This window comes from Pygocentrus nattereri, chromosome 25 (assembly GCF_015220715.1).
Source record: "Pygocentrus nattereri isolate fPygNat1 chromosome 25, fPygNat1.pri, whole genome shotgun sequence".
Taxonomy (NCBI): Eukaryota; Metazoa; Chordata; class Actinopteri; order Characiformes; family Serrasalmidae; genus Pygocentrus; species Pygocentrus nattereri.
This window is the reverse complement of record NC_051235.1, coordinates 21,379,196-21,398,720: the sequence shown is the minus strand read 5'-3', so window position 1 is coordinate 21,398,720 and position 19,525 is coordinate 21,379,196. Positions and strand designations below refer to the sequence as shown.

The 19,525-nt window shown below is 40.1% G+C and overlaps 1 protein-coding gene across 2 annotated transcripts in view; it reads left to right on the top strand.

The window, feature by feature from the left end:
• The window catches only part of uacab (uveal autoantigen with coiled-coil domains and ankyrin repeats b), a 76,756-nt gene that overhangs the window by 20,598 nt on the left and 36,633 nt on the right, over positions 1–19,525 (top strand). Inside the window, exons 1-2 of one of the 2 annotated variants that reach the window (XM_037534588.1) lie at positions 16,031–16,606; positions 17,520–17,650. In XM_037534588.1, coding sequence (XP_037390485.1) covers positions 16,571–16,606; positions 17,520–17,650 — 167 coding nt within the window. In that variant the 5' untranslated portion in view covers positions 16,031–16,570. Of the gene's footprint in view, positions 1–16,030; positions 16,607–17,519; positions 17,651–19,525 lie in introns of those variants that run through there. The other variant, XM_017703564.2, reaches the window with a different exon arrangement.

The window sequence follows — 19,525 nt, the reverse complement described above, 5'->3', positions numbered from 1 at the left end:
CAGTGACCCTGTTCTGCTGATGATGAATAACTAAACACAAAAGAAAGTGCAGAAACTTAGTGCAGTGGAGATTAGGAACTGCTGACAGACTCTCGCTTTTCCCAAGATGGTAAATGTTTAATTTAGTTGTACCATTTCAGGACTCGGCTAATATTATAGGCCATTCGTTTACAGCAAAGTGAGAAAATTTACTTCACATCTTCAGCTTTTTACTTGTCAACAGTGCTTCAGTTTACTGATGTGTTTAATACAATCTGACTTCAAATGCAGAATGCCTCTTCATAGAGTGATGTTGACATAATGGGCAGCAATGCTGCCCTCTAGAGGAAGGTACAAGAAATGGTACAACAAGGGTTCCAAGCTGATTTGAATTGGATTTGATTTTCGCCATTGTAAATCATAATTGCTGACATCAGTGAAGGATGTCAGCTGAGGGACACAAAAGAATCTGACATTTTTTTCAGTTCTAAATAGAGAAGGGCATAGAAGTAAATAGGAGTACAATGAATGAAGGCAGATGACTGGAAAGGGGAAAAGAGTGAAGAGATCTAGAGACAAGTCTGAACCTGCCGTTCGTTTTTATTTTTGTGCACAGCTTCTCCCGTCAGGTTTACAAACACCGCTGTATAAAGGGCATGGACATTCTTTGTGTCTCTGTTTATGTTTCTGTTCCCAAGAGCATCTCTTACATGTGTCTTATACCTGGCATTTAAAATGGCTTTTGTTAGCTCTTTACTCTTCTACATTTCAGTGGACACATTTTTACAATACATTTATGGGATAATAACTGCCATTGGCTCAGCTTGTCACATGCTTTTTATGTTTCCCATATCATGTTGAAGTCAACTGTACATTAGATGTTTGTCATCTGTTAATGTTTTTGTCTATGTGGAACATTTAGTGACACACAGGAAGAACTGAGGTTGTGTAAATATTTTCATTTGAACATGCAGCGCATTCCTGGAGTGCCGTGGGCTATTTTACAATTGGTATTTTCAATTTCTTTTTAATCACTGGCTGTTTTTAGAACTTTCAGTGTGTTTTCTTAAGCCCCTGCGCTAATGGTTTATGAGTCTTTCTTATTTTCATAAAGAATGTCAGCATGTTTCTTCATCCAGTCTATTTTAAAAAAGGGATATTAGTATTGGCTGAGCTGTGGTCTCTCTGTTAGTCTGGTCTCTAAACATCAGCAAACATTTATTTATTCATTCATGTATTTATTTATTACAATACAACAACAGAAAGCAAATTCACTCTAGTTCTTGCCTCACTCTTATGCGCTCTCTCTCTCTCTCTCTCTCTCTCTCTCTCTCTCTCTCTCTCTCTCTCACTTTTTCTTTTCCTTTCCCCCCTCCTCTCTCTTCCTCATTCTTTTTCTTACTCTTTTTTTTCCTCTCTCGCTCTCTCTCTCTCGTTATCTCCCCCCTCACTCCTTTGGTCTGTCTTTCTATCTCCCTCTCACTCTCTTACTCTTTCTCTCCCTCCTCTCCCTTTCTCTCCCTCACTTTATTTTCCTTTCCCCCTCCTCTCTCTTCCTCATTCTGTTTCTTCCTCTTTTTTCCCCTCTTGCTCTTTCTGTCTGTCTGTCACTCACTCACGCACTCACTCACACACTCACTCTCTCTCTCTCATTTTCTTTTCCTTTCCCCCTCTCTCTCCTTTCCTTTCCTCCTCTCTCCTCACACTTTCTCCTCTTTTTTTCCACCCTCATTTCTCTTTCTCTCTCCACTCTTTCTCTTCCACTTTTCCCTTCTCTCTCTCTCTCTCTCTCTCTCTCTCTCTCCTCACTTCCTCTTTTTCCCTCTCTTTCTGTCTGTCTCATTTACTTGCTCATTTTGTCTTGTCTTCACTTGTGCATTCTTCCTTTCTTGAACTCTCCCTCTCTTTCTCATTCTCCCTCCCTCTCTCTGCGTTCCTAAGTCCCTCGCTACCAAATGCAATCAGCTCTAAATGCAGTTTTTCTCTCTGCCATTTATTGCAGGGAGGTGAATTAAGACCAATGAGTAAAACTCCTTTCCCTGTGTAGTATTTCAGACTCTGTACAAGAATCTGCAGAATGAGAGCGAGCAAGGTCTCTGTAATGTAATCTGAAGCATGTAAAGAATTCTCCACCGTGGCCTGTTTGAGACAATTTCTCACTTCTTTCTGTGATTTGATCCTTCTCTCTCTTGCAGTTCTGATGGTGCTGATGAGAGCTGTGAAAGAGTGCTTTCAAGAACAGCTGGAAAGTGAATCATTCTTTGTTAGATATTACATATATTTATATTTATGTACATATGTACATAAAAACAACTTACTTATTCATACAATGATATTCTGTCACATGAAGTTCTTGTTCAGCATTGATAACTCTTTAATTCTCCACTGAACTGGTCAGCCTACTCTAATAAGGGTGGAATATAGTACTCTTACACAGAATATAGAATACAGATCGGTTAAGAGTTCATTAATTATAAAAAGTGATGCAGCCAGCTCAGGATTTCCCTGGCCTATTTTCTTTCCAGTGTAGCACAAAACACAGACTCCCACGCCAAGTCTGACAGACGGTTCAGATCAGTTTATTTGTGATTGTTAACTTGATGACTTTACGCTTTGACACAGGATGGACTGTCTTTAATTTGTTGAGTTATAGGAGATGGAGCTCTCTGATGGGACGAGGCTTGGCGAGATGGAGGGAGGATTGTTTGTGTTGGTTGTGTCTGAGTTGACTGGTATACAGTGTACTCCTCTGCTCATTATGTACTGGTGGGGGTGCTGAGGGCATTACGGTTCAGGAGGAGTCTCCAGTGTTAATAATATTCGCCTGACCGGCGCCGCACTCCCCCCACCAACCCCCCCGCCCCGCAAACTGTGCTGAGATACTGCCACCCACAGTGGCTTGTTCACTTGTTGCTTTCTTACTCTTACAGCTCTCTCGCTGTACGACTCTCTTGTCTCTCTCTCTCTCCCTCTGTTCCTATCTTTGTTGTCTTTGTAGATGAGGATGAAACTTGTATCTATAAAGAGGTGGTTTCATATTTTGTCAGTTCATTTCCAGGGCTTTTGTTCATTATGTAAATGTTTGAGTAGATAAGTGAGAGCTTCAGGCACTTGACTTTCTGTCCTTGAGGTGTTCCCTCTGTGGATGTGCAGCTCTCAAACGTGGTTATGTAGAATCTTTTGTGACAAGTGGTGCACCAATCATGAATTTTATATCATTCCAGCAACTGCTTTGCAGCTGAAAAGACCAATGTCACATAAATAAAATTTTGCTCTCGGACCAAAGTGGATTTTTTTAACATAAACACAAATTTAAACATCAATTAGACAAAATATTACACAGTTACATTGAAAGGAAGAGATGATGACTGTTTAGCACAATGAGTTATGCATTATTATGGCATGAAATTTTGACCCAAGTATTGCAGTAGCATTCAAATACAGTACGAGTTCACCTGTCTTATGTTATTTATAGTTATATGCAAACATTTGGACACCCTGGTCAGATAACCATTTATTTCATAAGTGAAAATAAGTGCATGTTGTCTACAGAGAACTGTACATTTTACTGTCGTTTACTTTTCTTTTTTTCTTTTTTTTTTTTTTGCTGACATTAACATATTGTGGAAAAAATGAACATAAAACATGTGGCCTCATTAATTCAGACAAACAAAGTATTTTGAAAGATTGTTCTGGTATTTGTCTTGTTTAGATGTGATCTTTTAGACTTTTCTTTCTTCCATTGTTAGGCATGTGTGTGTGTTCACATGTTATTTCTTTATGAATAACATTTGAAGGACAATAATAGCATTTAAATAGAAACCAAACCCCCTAAGTGCTTTCATTATTTTGCACATAATTTCCTTTAGAGTGTGTGGTGGACTGAAGCGAAGTTTTCTCACAGTAAACACCACTAAAAAGTTACAGGTGCCCACTTCAGTGAGGGGGAAAAAAATACATTCTGGTCTTTGTTTTTCTGTTCAACTTTGTGTTGACATTTACTTGCACATTTCAGTACTGCTAGTCACGCAGCACTGTGGAGAGCAGGCAGCAATTTCAACAGTCCAGCTGGCAAGCTCCTCCTAGATCTTTGGCTGGTGTCAACACTTGGACCCAAACAGGTTCTCAGCGGAGTGAAGAGCTGTTGTGGAATATTTCTGAACAGGATATGTTCTATCTTGCCCGTACTGAATTTAGATGCTTTAGTCTGGTTAGTTGGTCCTGGCCTGGGTGTGGCCACTGGAAGGTCAGAGATCAGAGGCTGTGGAGGTCACTGGGAATGCTGATCCTTCTTATTATAACATCCGGAACTGGGGTGGTGGGGTTGGAAAGAGGGAGAGAGAGATCAAAGGTCAGATCTACCCAATGTGACTGAACAGCTGTCTAGACTTTTGGAAAGTGCTCTGTGTCCCTGTAAGTGCAAGTGTAGCACACGCCTTCCATAAAGGAGGAAATGACAGGCCAACTTTTCTCCCATCGGGGGTATGTACATGTAAGAGTGAGCCTAATGGACAACCATAGGCAGATGGACATCTATATTAATGGATATTTGACTCAGTTTTAGTAACTCAGACTTTTAGTGAAGCAGACAGGAACTGTCTTGGGATTTTACAGATGGGGACTCCTTAACCTAGATTCGTTATATCATGGATGAGTCAACATTTAACGATAAAGGACCATCTCGGAGGACGATGTTTGATAGTCCTTCAGTCATGTGCTTGATAGATACTGTGCTATGATAACAGGTGTACTAGGGTCTCACTGATATACTGGTGGGTCAGGAATGATAACACAGAGTCAATGTCATAGTGAAAATAACAAACAACAATACTTTATATTTAGTGTGAGGAGAACATATAATACACACCAAACTTTTTCTGTGAATAAGTGCATTCTGACTCGTTTTGATCTTTGAGATCAAAGCCCATAGCAAACAAAAAGACTGGCTGGAAAAGGGTTGCAGATTTACCCTTTTGGGTAACAGCATTGATGTTCTACAGAAATTTGGCAGTACACAAAGGAATGTGTTTGAATACACTTTAAATTTTAAAATAGCTGGGGGAAATCAGTAAGTTTTCTCTTTGGGTGCGTAAAAAAAAAAAGTCTGCCTTTGCCTAATAAAATAACACTACAAGTAGCAAGTACAGCATTGGATTGTCATTAGGACTCGTCATAAGGTTCTGGGGCGATGTGCTAACATGTTAGTTTGTCAGAGAAAAATAGGTCTCTGTTTTTAATGGCAGCTAGAGTAGCTATCCTAGTGAGCGAAAAGCTGCACCAGAGTCCGTCACATCATCATTAACAGCATGTCCTTGGAAGTGCTCTCATCTGAAGGCACTTGTGATTTAGAGTGGGAAAATATAATATATATGTACTTACTTGGAATTTCAAGCAAAATTGTAACATTTTATAGTCATCATTCCTGTTCATTATTCCTGTGATGGGATGGAACAAGTACCCAAATAGGCATTTTAATATTCTAATATTATGGATAATGAAGTACTGTCTGTGTGAAGTACTCTGAGATACTTTTGCTGTCTGGATGCTCACAAGAACCAGAAGGTTTGACCATATTAGCCCAGTTTTATCAACCCTGCACCGGTTACCAGTTAAATTTCGCATTGATTATACAATTCATTACTGACTTGTAAAGCTCTAAACGGACTCGCCCCTCAGTACCTGAGTGAACTTCTCTCCTACTATGAACCATCTCGCCTACTTGGATCACAAGGTGCTGGCTTACTACTGGTATCCAGAATTAATAAAGTTACATTGGGGGGAGAGCTTTCTCATACAAAGCCCCCCAGCTCTGGAATAATCTTCCTGTTGATGTTCGGGACTCAGACACAGCCTCAGTTTAAGTCTAGGCTAAAAACTTACTTTTACAGTCAAGCCTTTGGTGATTTGTCTTCCCTGTCAGATCTAGACCTGACAGAGTCTCTGCTGCTCTGTTATACTGTCATCTGTGGTCAGCCACTCTTTACAGAACTGACTGCGTTTTTCTTTCCTTTCTTTGCTGAGCTGAATAGCTGCCCATCTTGTGCGTCTGATGCTGTTGCCTCTTCTGCCTTCACCGGGTGCCACTGCTCACCAGCCTTCTGGACCAGCTTGACCACCACTGAGCTTCTTGCTTTACAACGCTGTGCCATCCTCACCCTCAGATGCTGCTGCTGCATAGTCATAAATAATCAAGTTAATCACTGCTTTTCTTTTTCCCAGTTTCTACTATAATACTTTATACTAGTAATGTTTGCTATCCAGTGTTGAGCGTAGGAGGATGGGTTCCCCTTCTGAGTCTTGGTTCCTATCAAGGTCTCTTTTTCCTTGCCACCGCCACCGTCACCGCTGGCTTGCTCTTGGGGGCTTGGACCCGGATTTTTTTTTCTTTCTGAAATACTGATTGTTCTGTAAAGCTGCTTTGTAACAACATCTGTTGTAAAAAGCACTATATAAATAAATTTTGCTTGCTTGCATTAGCTGTGCTTATCTGTACAAAGATGATAATTAAGAATAAGAAGTGCTTTACAGAAACCAAACTGTAATTAGAATACTGAGAAACACCACCCCTTGTACTAGATATGTATGTTATTTAAACCACCGTTTATTTAAGAAATGCTACTGAGAATTGACATTAATATCTAACAATTGACTGATGACAACTGACAGTCATATCAGTGAGTAAAGAACTAGCAGGTTGAATGATACACGATGCAAGGTGATTATTATGTAACGAGAGAAATGGATGCCTAATATGCCTGGAAATTCGGTGCCTCTGTTGCCACGGCAGCACTGTACCTCGACAAATGGGCTTGCTCGTTTCTCCCGTCCATCATGTCAATACGCATAGATATGTCACTGGAGATGGAGCATAGTCTATAGCGGTCTCTTCTCAGCTAGTTTACATACCAGCACATAGGCCTCCCCAGCTCCCCACTGTCTTTCTTTAGCATACCAACACATAGGCGTCTGTGAGCACACTTGGCCACGATCGTCAGCAGACGCCACCTCGGGGGGTCGGGGTTGTCTAATTAAAGCATCCATTTAGCCAGCTGCATAACGACAAGCACTTTAGCTGGCTCTCTGTGGTCCCAGTGTACCAGTGAACCTGGAAATAGCCCTCAATTACAACAGTACAGTCACTAATCACAGGTTAGCCCCTCATCCCTGCCGTGTAATCGAGTAGACTGCATTAATGGCTAACATCAACAAACCCACAATCACTACGCTGCAGCTGTTGACACTACCAGAGCTGTTAGTGGTGGGTGGCTAGTTTATCTGCAGTGGGCCGCATTCGGCTTTAGAGCTTACACATTTGTTGTGTTTGAGGTCTATAAAGTGATTTATTGGCCCATTAAATATAACATCAGTGCTTAATCTGTCAGTACATCATCTGTGATGGCTTTTGAATGAGGATGGTATGTTTAGATGAAGGCCATTTGGAATATGATAACTCATTTTGGTATTCTAGCTAAAATGAGTGTGTTGATTTTATTTATTTCATGGCTTTTGTAAAGGAAGAAATTAGTTTTTATATTTTATTTTTTTACCAGTTTGATCAGCTGAAAAATGTCAGGTTGCACAACCATACATTAAAAAGTAAGTAGTCTTTGGACTTAATCTTTGAAGGTCATACATTCTTCTTTTTTTTAATTAATAAATAATGTTGTTGTTGTTGTTGTTGTTGTTGTTGTTGTTGTTGTTGTTGTTGTTGTTGTTGTTGTTGTTGTTGTTATCTTGGATTTTTTTTTCATGCTGCAATACTCTGCCCATTCATTCTTTAAGGCATTTCAGAATAAAAGCCCTTTGTCATTTGTGCTGTATGATACTTGAAAACAGAACATGTGCAGAGGTTTTTCACTAGGCTGAAAATGTAGCACTAACCAATCTATTTCAGGTAGATATTTTATTAGGACCAAATAAGCTTTATTAATTTTTTTACTTGCCTAAGATATAATCTCATAGGACAGTCACATCACCTGACATTTTTAGTCCTTGAGAAAAACAAATGCACTATATGGGCAAAAGTATTGAGACACACCTCTTAATCATTAAGTTGAGTCTCATTATGAAATCAAGCACCAAGCCATGCAGTCTGCCTTTAAAAACATTTGTGAAAGAATGGGTTGTTCTAAAGAGCTCACTGAACTCTAAAGAGCTTACTGTGGTATTGTAATAGGATGTAATTGCAACATGTTAGTTCACAAAATTTCTCCCCTTCTGTGTTTCACAGTCAACTCAGGATCACCTAGGGCTGTGGTGTGTGTATAGTGCTTAAATTTGCAGACAATCAACCCCATCCAACGCCTTTGGGATGACCTAGAGCAGAGACTGAGAGCCAGGCCCTCTCGTCCAACAGTGTCTAACCTCACAAATGCTCTTCTGGATGAATGAGCAAAATCTTGTAGAAACCTTCCCAGAAGAGTAGAAGTTGCTATGGCTGCCAAGGGGCAAGCAACTCCATGTTATTGTCAGTAGATTTCGAAAGGGATGGCATGAAAGATCATGTAGGTGTCCCAATGCTTTTGTCCATATATTGTATTAAAAATGTGTTTTATTGTAGAATGTGAAGCGTATTTGTAGAATTATGTAATAGTAAAAAAATAGTTAGACACCGTTCATGTCAGGTCATTGTCCTTGATACAGTTGTTGTAATAACACAGCTATATGTATTTTGAGCTTTGACTCTAGAAAATTAACTTTCGCTGAGGCAAGGCCACCCATATGCCACATAAACATCCTTCACAAAATAAACATGTCATTGAGTGTCAGCAGTAGCTCTGTCTAACTATCTAGCATCCATTAGATCTAAATTGGCCTTTTAATGTGTCTGAAAGTGTGAATCAATACATATCAACTTTGCATCACATTAGATCCTCTGAGCTTTGAGGAGTGATTTAGATATTCCGTTCTCATCTAACGCTTCTTAGATAGAAAGTTCGCTTTTCAGGGTGGTAGAGAAGTGTAAGCGGATGTGGTGTAGGTCTGTTTTAGGCTGCTGAAGTCCAGCTGTGAGAGCTGCTTGATGTGGAATTAGTAGCGATGGGATATATCCTGCCTGATCTCACTGGAAGCCTTGTCATGCTCGCAGGATTTCTCAAGGCCTGCTTTGGCTCTCAAAGAGAGAGAAAAATAAACATGTTCTCTCTTCATCTTTTGGCTGGCTGGCTGGCTGGCTGTCTTTCTTTCTGTCTCTCTCATGCTCTGTCATTACCTTTTACTGTCTGTTTTGCCAGACAGATTTATGTTTGATGATTTAGGTGAAAGTCTGAAGTCTCTAATAATTGACTGACAGTGTTGTATTTGTGCTTGTCTTGATTTTTTTTTTTTTTTTTTTTTTTTTTTTGTAACTCCCAGTAATGGAACATGTTTACGGGGCCACAAAAAACATGTAATTCAAAAAGCGATCTTCTTGAGTTATTAAATTAAATGTCTTTATTTTGAGTAATTTGACTTTTAAGTTGTTTATAAATCTCTATTTCTGCATGTACCACTGGGGATACAAATTTAGGTGAATTATTGGAACTGATAACCAACAGTCAGTTGACACATGGCCCATCAGAATATCAGTTATAAAGCTGATCTACAAGCTGATGGCTTGAGCTACTTTTGAAGCCGTTGTAAAATATTATGGTTGCACACATGAACGGACCAGATATCAGCATGCATATGAAGTAAACGGGCCAAAACTATATTAAAGTAAAAAGGAAATCTTACAAGACAAAGTTTGGGTCCAAAATACAGCTTTATTTAGAACTCGGCACAGCAAACTGAATACAGGAGGGAAAGTGCGCTCAGCCTAGCTCGTGACACATATTGGTAGCTCTCTCACTCTAACTCTCAATCACCTGTTAGAACACGCAGCCCGGCCAGTTCCTAGCTCCACCTGTCACAATAAGAGTCCTTGAAAGGTAACAAATATAACTATTTCTATTTACTGAATAGACTATAAGATTAGCAAGGACAAGCATTCACAATAAGAAACTACACATTTATTTTTGATTTTGTTTAAGACTATATGAAGACTATATGTTTGCGATTGTATAAACAAAAAGAGCCCCTGCTCTCCTTGGTCATTGGAGAATGTGATGCGTTCACCAGAGTTCACCAGAACTCTGTCCTCATCAGGGGTTTGAGGGGTTGTTTGTGGGAGTCCTGGATTCTCTCCCCAGTGCTCATGCCTGTGGGGGCTTTCCATCTTTGGCAGTTACAACACCAGATCAATCCCAGTTGCTGTGTGGCTGGCTGGGTTGCAGTATATCTTATGTTAGGAGGGAGTAATCTGGAGAAATGAACACAGGGGAAGATAATGAGCTCCTGTTAGGACCTGTTTTCTAACTGCAGGTTGTGTGTGAGTGAAGAAGAACTGTTGAGTGAGGCCTAATGGAGAGGTGATGTAAGACCATATCTCTTGCTCATGGCATGTAATTTATAGTTGTCACCATATTCACTTAAGTGAACTGTTGGCTAGCAGAATTTGTGCTGAAAGAAATGGCTGCACATACACATGCATGATTTTTCTTTGATATTTAAACTTTCAAGTTAACTCTCTCACGTGTGTGTGTGTGTGTGTGTGTGTGTGTGTGTGTGTGTGTGTGTGTGTGTGTATATATATATATATATATATATATATATATATATATATATATATATATATATATATATATATATATATATACATACACACACACACACACACATATATTAGGGGTGGGAATCTAAGCACGTCACGATTCGAGTACACTGTGTCAGTAAAATATCTTCAAAACGGGACGTGTGCAAAATAGCACGACAGCCCTGTTTCACAATGAATGAGAACTGATGTGCAGACTGCAGGTCACATGGCAACGATGCATTATTCGCATTCATCCGCGCTGCAGTTGGTTTTCTGGCAAGTTAAATCTGTAAAGGGAGTCTGTCAAACATTAAAATGTTGCAAAGATGAAGTCTCTTCTTTTTTGAATTTTCCTGTACCATTTTAAATAGTGCCGCATTTACGTTCGGCACCTTGGTCAGAATTTAAGGTGGAACGAGAAAATTCTAACAAAAAGCTGTAAAATAAGATGTGACTTCAGCCTCGTAAAACAGCTCAATGCTGCGAGGCATTTTACAAGAAACTGCTCTACTTTAGAGTGAAAATGTCCTGTCTGAGAGATGTAGAGATGTACTAGACATAAATGTTATGGCAAGGAGGTCTGATTTTTGTTGAAAGGACAAAATGGCTCTTCTAACCAATTGGGTTGTGTCTCCTGACCTTACCTGGCTTTTTATGCAGGGGGCGCCAGACAGATTTTTCGCACATCCAGTTGTTTTTGTTAGGTGTCACTACAGACTGTCCTACTGCCACTCTTTGCGTTCTGTCAAAATTACGTTAAATATTTAGAAAATCAATTTTTTGATATTTTTATTTTTGATATTTGTCAATCGATTCAGAATCATTCACGTCCGTGTTAGGTTGCATCTAAGAATCTTTTTTTTTTTTTTTTTTTCCTTTCCCCCCACACTCCTAATACATATAGCATTCCATGACCTCCCATTGCAATGACTGGTTTCAGGTGTCTGCACTTGTCTGGTGTGTTAGGATATATAGACCCATAAAGTGCAGTTCATTTGACATTGCCAAAGGAGTGTGTGTGTGTGTGTGTGTGTGTGTGTGTGTGTGTGTGTGTGTGTGTGTGTGTGTGTGTGTGTGAGAGAGAGAGAGAGTGAGGGCTTGGGGGGTGGGGGGGTTTAGTGGTGTTGGGGGGCTTCTGGTTTGGAAGGTGTCGAAATGAACTGTAGCCTGTAGCATGACCCAGACTGCCTGGCAGCCAAGGACTGACTTTGCATGACGGCAGCTAGAGACATCTAGCTCATCACACCTGTCTCTACTGAGAAGGCAAATATATTATAACTTGTCCTCAAACCTGTCTCTGCCAAAGACGACTTCAAGATTACTTACATTTAAAATTTTAGACCAGGGCTGCGTAATATGACCATATGTTGTTGTTAAGCACAAAATGCTTCAGGGCCTCCAAGAACGCTATTATATGTATTTTGTATTATATGTATCATGAAAAAGGTAGGAAGAAGTCATGAGCATTATGGCCAAAGAATTATTATTTTATAATTAAACGTTTTGCAGGTTGGTATACATCAGTGTAGTGAATTTATGTATTTTTTAAAAATAGAAAACAGAACAATGTACACAGTGGCTTCTCTTGAGGTCAGCAAAAAACAGTGCTTGGTGATTCATGCTCAAAATTATTTGTTGCCTTTTTGTCAGGCAATGCGGTAAATGCTGGACATCAGCCCATTTAGCACAATAATGCCCAATCCAGTCAGTTACTGCTGTCTTGTGATTTTGTATGAAGCCTTCCCTACTCCTTTTGTTTATTGGGCTCACATGAGGTCGTTATGAATGAATGAATGAATGAATTAATTAATGAAATAATTAATTTGAGGTGGCACAAAAATTGGTATCAGCTGACACCAGTCCCTATTTATTTATTTATTTATTTGTTTGTTTGTTTGTTTGTTTGTTTGTTAACAAACTGGTTAGGATTTAAATGACCCATTTTTCATTGAATACTCAACTTAAGATGATCTAACATGACACCCAATTTCAGCCTAGATTTGTTACAGAACTGAATCAAATTTTCTTTTCTTCATTTCCAGTCTAGCGTTTTCTAATGTTGACACCTATGCAATAATAATAATAATAATAATAATAATAATAATAGTAGTAATAAATACTTGTATTAGCTGTTAGTCAGCAAGAGTGTAAAGTCTCTTTTGACCTGCTTGCTGACGTTCTTGTCCTATTAGTCATAACTCTGCTCATAATCATGATCACACCTGTGCTTGTGCGGCCCAGCCTGTACTTGTAACTCCATAACAGCAACTCCCTGCCCTGTTACTCAAAGCCTGCCCTTACCTGTTACCTGTCGTTTAAAACCACTGCTAACCCTCAATCAAACCAGTCTACACAACAGTGTTCATTACCGTATCCCATGCTGTAACAGTTGATTCACTTATGAAAAGGACAGAAATAGAAGGAGGGGAATAGAACAACACCATCACTGCATTACCGAAGACCTTTTGTGTTGGTGTGAATGAGCTTGGCTCTCCTAGTCCATTTGCACTTCTGTGAGCATGCATCAAAACCCTTGCTACATTCAAATGCATCTCCATGGCTTACTTTTTCATCTTATTTGCTGAAAGGTGCTGACATGTGCTGTTGGAATCCTGGAATACTGCTGTAGGCCTGCTACTTGCTGAAATTATGATTTGTTGGTGTTTGCTAACAGTAGGCTTAGCACAAACAGTGAGGAGTGGAGATGGGAAAGACTCTACAGTGTTAGTCCGCTATAGGCTATCATATGTCCTAAGTGGAAGTTTCAGTGGAAGGAAAAGAGATTCTTAACCCTTAAAACTTGTCAGTGTAGCAGGATTTTAATGATTAAAAAAAATCATTTGTATCTATTAATCATGAAATGTCCGGAATATTCATATGCAATGTAAAGAGCTGCCATACATAAAGAGAGATCCATACATGTACATGACAACACAACCACTGGCAGTCTGACGTGTCGTAGCCAGAAGACAGTGGATGTGTTGATTTTGACCAAAAAAAGGCCCTCAAAGTACAGGAAATAATCACAATTTAAATAATGATCAAATAAATCACGATTAGCTGTTTGGCCCATCTGAACAGACTTCAGTAACATTATCAAGTGCTTGTTTTCTATCCTATTAGAGCGGTCATGACTACTCAGTTAAAATCCATTAACCATTTTAATGAACAGGACCTGTGGCATCCATTCATCCAACCTGTAAGCTGCCCATTAAGTCAGTCAGTTGGCCTTATTTTCTCTGTAATTACAGAATTAAAAGCTGTGGAGCGCCTTAAGCCTCGGAACCTAAGGGGCTAAAATTATTGGTTAAAATTTATAATGATATTGCATCCCCCTCAATTCTATGCAGTTCATGTGTAGTAGTGTTTATATATATATATATATATATATATATATATATATATATATATATATATATATATATATATATATATAATTTTATTTTATTTTTTTAAATTGCATTATTAAAAGATTTTTCACTGTTTTTTCCAAGCTAGGCAGTTTATTTTTGTAGTTTTTTATTTTTTTTATTTTTTTTAATTTTTTTTAAACATGTTGAGTCTCATTAATTACTTACTGACATAATCAATAGTGAAAGCCCTAGTTGCTGCTGAATGAACTACGCTATTGAAAATGACTGTACAGAGATCTACTGGTGGGATTCTTATAGTTACATCATTCATGTTGGAGAGGTGCTCTATAAGTATATGCTTTTGCTGTAAAGTTGCTCTATAAAACTTTTTTACGGCCAGTTACTCCAGTAGTCTTTCCAAAACAATTGACACATGATTCATCAGGCCGAGTAGACTCTTTCTAACTAGTATAGGTGACAACAAAGTGTCACAGATTTAAAATGACTTGAGTGAAAAGGCTATAAACACCTCTCAGCCATCAGTCACTGTCCTCTCAGCAAGACAAAATGAAAATACATACCTACCCACACCCATGAATTCATGTGTTTATTTCAGTGAGCGGTTGCATGCGTATGTCCATTTCTGTTCCTTTGTCTCCATGTTGCAGAGCAGGTTAGAAAGTGCCCCCCACACTCCCCGCCCCACCCACTACATCAGAAGATGGCCCTTTCCGTGTATGTCTGTGAGTGTGGTTGTTCTCATGTGTTTGCTGAATATTGCTACCACTCAGTCAGCTCCGCTTAGGTTCGGATGAAGGATGTAACTCGACCGCCCCTTCGCTGATGCAGGCTGTGTAAATTGAAAATGTCCCCCCTCCCTCTTATTTTTCACCTCCTAAATTAAAAGGTGACGTCTTCCCTTTGAAAATAGATCTTATGTGCAGTGTTTACCATCATGAGAGAGAGAGAGAGACATGATGAGGGGGGCTCTCAGACTTTCTATTCCAGACAGCTGATTGTAAAAAAGCCGACACCTAATCCTGCTACCGCAGGGCTGGATCAGCAAGCCCACTGTCTCCCAGCTTGGGGGAGCTGCGGTTTAAGTCTGCTCCGGTTTGGGACTGGATCACTCTCCTTAGGGTGTCAACCAATAGTCCACTTTAGATTTGGACCTGTAATCCCCCATAGGTTAATATTTCTAGCTGGATGTGTTTGCATGAACATGTTTTAGTATGTTTTCAGGACCGAAAACATCGTATAATGTTTAATGTATAATGAGTTTTTTTTTTTTGGGGGGGGGGGGGGGGGGGGGGGTGTTGTTGTTGGTGGTGGTGGTGGTGGTGTATTGCATTTTTCATTATTTTAAAAATCAAAGGGATCGGTGTTAATTCTTATTGCATGTAGAGAGTAAGGTTGCACTGATATGGGAATTGTGGATAGATGCCAGTATTTTTCATGTATGCATGTTAATGCCAATACATCTGATATTATCTGCTGATAATATTATGAATCCAGTGTCATCATTCATCCCTAATAAATACTTGTGTATTGTCACTGTTGCAATAAAACCTTCAGGGTCTCTGAAATGGAAATTTCATATGGGAAGCAAACTTTCTTAGATGTATTTTAGCATGGTTTGAATTATTCTTCATAATGGAGAAACTGTTGTATATGGTTCTTTAAAGAATCTTTTGAAAGTGGTTCTATGTAGTACCCAAAGTATTCAGCTGTCAGTCTTTTTCTGTACATTTTGCTAAAAGTGCTTTTTATCGTAACAAATGAGACACGTTTGACCCTGTGTCCTGACAAGTGTGTCTGTGTTTGTGTGAGCTCCTGTCCTGCTTGGCTGGCCTTGTTTCTGTCTTTGCTGTGCCACGGTAGCGGTTACTCATGGGCCGAGCATGTTAGGGTTTATTCTTAGCGCCCCGTCCCTCGATCAGTCATTGGAGAAAGGTTGGAGGGTCAAAAAATAAAGAGGTAACCAGTGGAAGGGCCCATCCGCGTGCTGTTTACCGGGATATTTTAGACCCTGAAGAGATCACATATTTACTGCCAGGGGTTGGATGATCTTGCCATTTGGCATGGAGAGGGAGGAAAAGAGAGCACAGGCGGGCCAGAGCTGGAGAGAAAGTGAAAGGGGGAGAGAGCGCGAGGGGCCGTAAAAGAGAGGATTGCTCAGGACTCTGCAGGAAAAGAGGACAGCCTTATTTAAGTCTAAAAAAGCAAAAGAACGGAACAGAAGGGAAGTGAAACTGAAGCCCGGAGGAGGAGCTGCTGTCCCAGGGCTGGTCCCTGTGTTCCACAGCAGCTCACTGCCAAGGCGCGCGTGTGTGTTTTTGTGTGTGTATGCGTGGAGGCGTGATGAGAATGCGGGGAGAGGCTGCGGGACGGGGAGGAGAGCAACCTCGGCCGAGATTTACCGGGACTCCGTGAGGCGCAGGCAGCCTGCTGGAGCACGGGACTCTACTGAATTAGGCAGAACACACATACGCACTCGCTGGCAGAGTGTATCTTTCCCTTTGTCAGGGAAATACAGGAAGAAAACGTTAGCGGTTTGGGTTTTTTTGTTTTTTTTTAAATATATACTTCTTCTGCGGCTGCATAAAGGACCCGCATCTCTGGCACTATGAGTCGATGGCTTAAATGCACCTCCATGTATTTTGTAGGTATCCTGCTGATTCTTTCAAAAGGAAAATTGTTGTAGGCTGCTTCTAGATTGTTTGTTTGTTTGTTTGTTTGTTTGTTTGTTTGTTTGTTTATAGGCCAAACAATTGGCCTTTAAGTCAGTGGGGCAGTTTTCGCAAGCTTCATGTAAATAGACGGGTTCTAGGAGTCTTTGAATCCTTGATTACACAAAAACGAAAGCAAAACAACTTGCAAAATATTGTTTTTCCATCTATTTCTGTGTTGTTGCAGGTGGTTTATTAGAAAGTGTATTTCAAAATCTGGGCTTTTTTATAAATATGAATATGTTATAAATTCTTGGCCTAAAGTGTGTGTGCGTGCGTGTGCGTGCGTGTGTGCGTGTGTGTGCGTGTGTGTGCGTGTGTACACTGACCCACAAAGGGAGAGTGACTTATGGTTTTCTCCATAGCTGCAAGGAATCCTGGAATGCACCACAATGTTACTGGAGAATGCAGTAACTGATGATTAATGTGATATTTGCAGCCTCTGGGAATTAACAACTTGTTTAAACGTGTTATCAATTTCAATTCTTTTCTACGCAGTCATTTTAAAAGCACTCATGAGGCGATTGTTATAAAACATTTCTCATGATACACTTTTATAATGCTTCTGTTTTCTGTGGAGATGAGCGGTATTGGAGGTCTCATTGTTCTTGAGAAACTGGTTCAGCAGAATTCCATTCCTCAGAATCACAAGCAGAGGTTTCTCATATTCACTTTGACAGCTGTTCACATTGAATCCATCACCTGCACACACCCTTTATAGTGCAGAACATGTTTTTGGGTTCATATTGGCAGAAAAGCATATTCAAATTTGGCCTTTTAATGCAGTAATCATTTCTGTAAGTGTGTTTTTACTGATCTCTCTTTCTCCCTCTCTCTGCCTCTCAGAACACAGACTGGAATAAATATGATGACAGGCTGATGAAGGCAGTAGAAAGGGGTGAGGTGGACAAGGTTGCAGCTGTACTCAGTAAGAAGGGCATCATCCCCACAAAACTAGATGTTGAGGGTCGCTCTGCGTAAGTACTCACACTGACATATTCACACAAACAATCCTGTGAACTAGATTGGTTTTGCCACAGATACTGACCTTATTTACATGCACATTTCTGCATTTGGTTGACACAGTTATCTAAAATGTTGATTTGGTCAAATGGTTGATTTGGAGTTAGGAGCCAGAGAGCTCTTACTGGTGCAGCGTTGTGCTCCTCTGAGCAGAGAATCGAACTCCAGTCTGCGTCAGTGGTATTACCCTTTATGTTGTACCAACCACATTAACTGTTATTAAACAAATTGAATATTAGTATGAAATGACCAATCCACAGTCCGTGTGTTTTCTTAGTCATGGTTGATTGCATCAGTGCAATTTCTTAAACCTTTTGGTATCACATCATCAGAAAAATGAACAACGCTAAAAGAATGTTGGAGTAAGTTTGTCTCCGCTATGGTAAATTTAGCATCTTCTGTATATGTATATTTATGTGCTTTGCTGCTACAAAACATGAGTGCTTTGGCATAGCACTGGTATGAGATTGCCACTCAATATTGGCCTGATTTTCAGATATTGCTAACAGTATCAGGAGAAAAAACATTCATCGTAAAGGCAGGTAGACAGTTTAAACTAATTCAGTTCAGCAGTACCTAACTGAATGGGGAAAAACTCAGTCTTCTAGAACTTCTTCATTAATCTTCATGCACCCCTCTTTCCTTCTGGCCTTGTGTCTGAGTGAAAAACTCTGTGAGCTTGCCCAAGTGCTTTCTGTACTTCTTACGCTGCACAAAGTAAACTGTGCTATATTGGTTCCCCTAATAGACATGAATGAAAAGATTTACACTTAGTCCGATTGTGCCAGCACTGAAAACTGCAAAGCAGCAATAAACTCTTAGCCCTCCCAAAAGGAATGTTTAAAATACAGTTAATGGTCTGTTGTGACATGATATTATGTGGTTTTACGTCTTCAAATAATGTTATTATATGGTTTTACCTCATCAAATGAAGCCTTTGATAGCCTACTGTAGAACTTACTCCAGACTGGGTCTAGTCTGTTTGAGCAGTAGCATATGGTAGTGATTATAATCTGTTTTTTAAATTGCTGGTATTTACAGAGCCCTTGCTGTTTGTGTGTAGTCTGGGCAGAGGCTTTTGGTGCCCATCCAAAGGTCACAGATGGATCAGTACAGAAATCAGGCTGTGATACAGGCTTCTTGACCAGAATAAAACATGTCCAAGGAGAGAAAATGCATACATGCTCATGCACAAAGACCCTCAGAAGAAGAGCAGAGACGCCTAGTTATCCTTGGGTATGCATGCTTAGAGTAAATTTAGGAGTCAGGAGCTGCCTGCACTTTTCAGATGTTATGGTTTAAATGCTGCTTAATCTTGACCTGAATGATTCAAATGTAACAAGCTGTAGTGGATGGGCTGTTTATTTTGGGCTAAAAGTAGGAGAAACGGAGGTCAAGCACAGATTCTTCTCGCCTTGTTGTGCTCAGATTAGCTCTTTGGTGTTGCTCTGCAGCCTGTGCACGCCCAATTCACTTATTACCCAGAGTTGCATCTCTCTCTCCGGGGAGCAAAACTTGGAAGCCTCCTTGATCCTTCACCATTTTTATTCCACTTTGAATCCCAGAGTCATCGAAAGTAGGGCAATGGGATCCAGCTTTCACGTTATTTTAATGCCAGGTTTGTTTTGCTCTTCAATGGCGACCATAAGATTTTCTCCTGTGCTTGGAAGAGGGTATTTATGTCCATGTGTGAGATTCTTGCCATGCGCTGCTGAGCATTGGATGGAACAGGACGGTGAAGAGGGAATGGTAATAAGGCCCTGGAATTTCTCAGGCCTAAATCAGGTGCATTGGCCGCCGCGGGAGTCGCCAGGCCGGCGAGGCAGCGT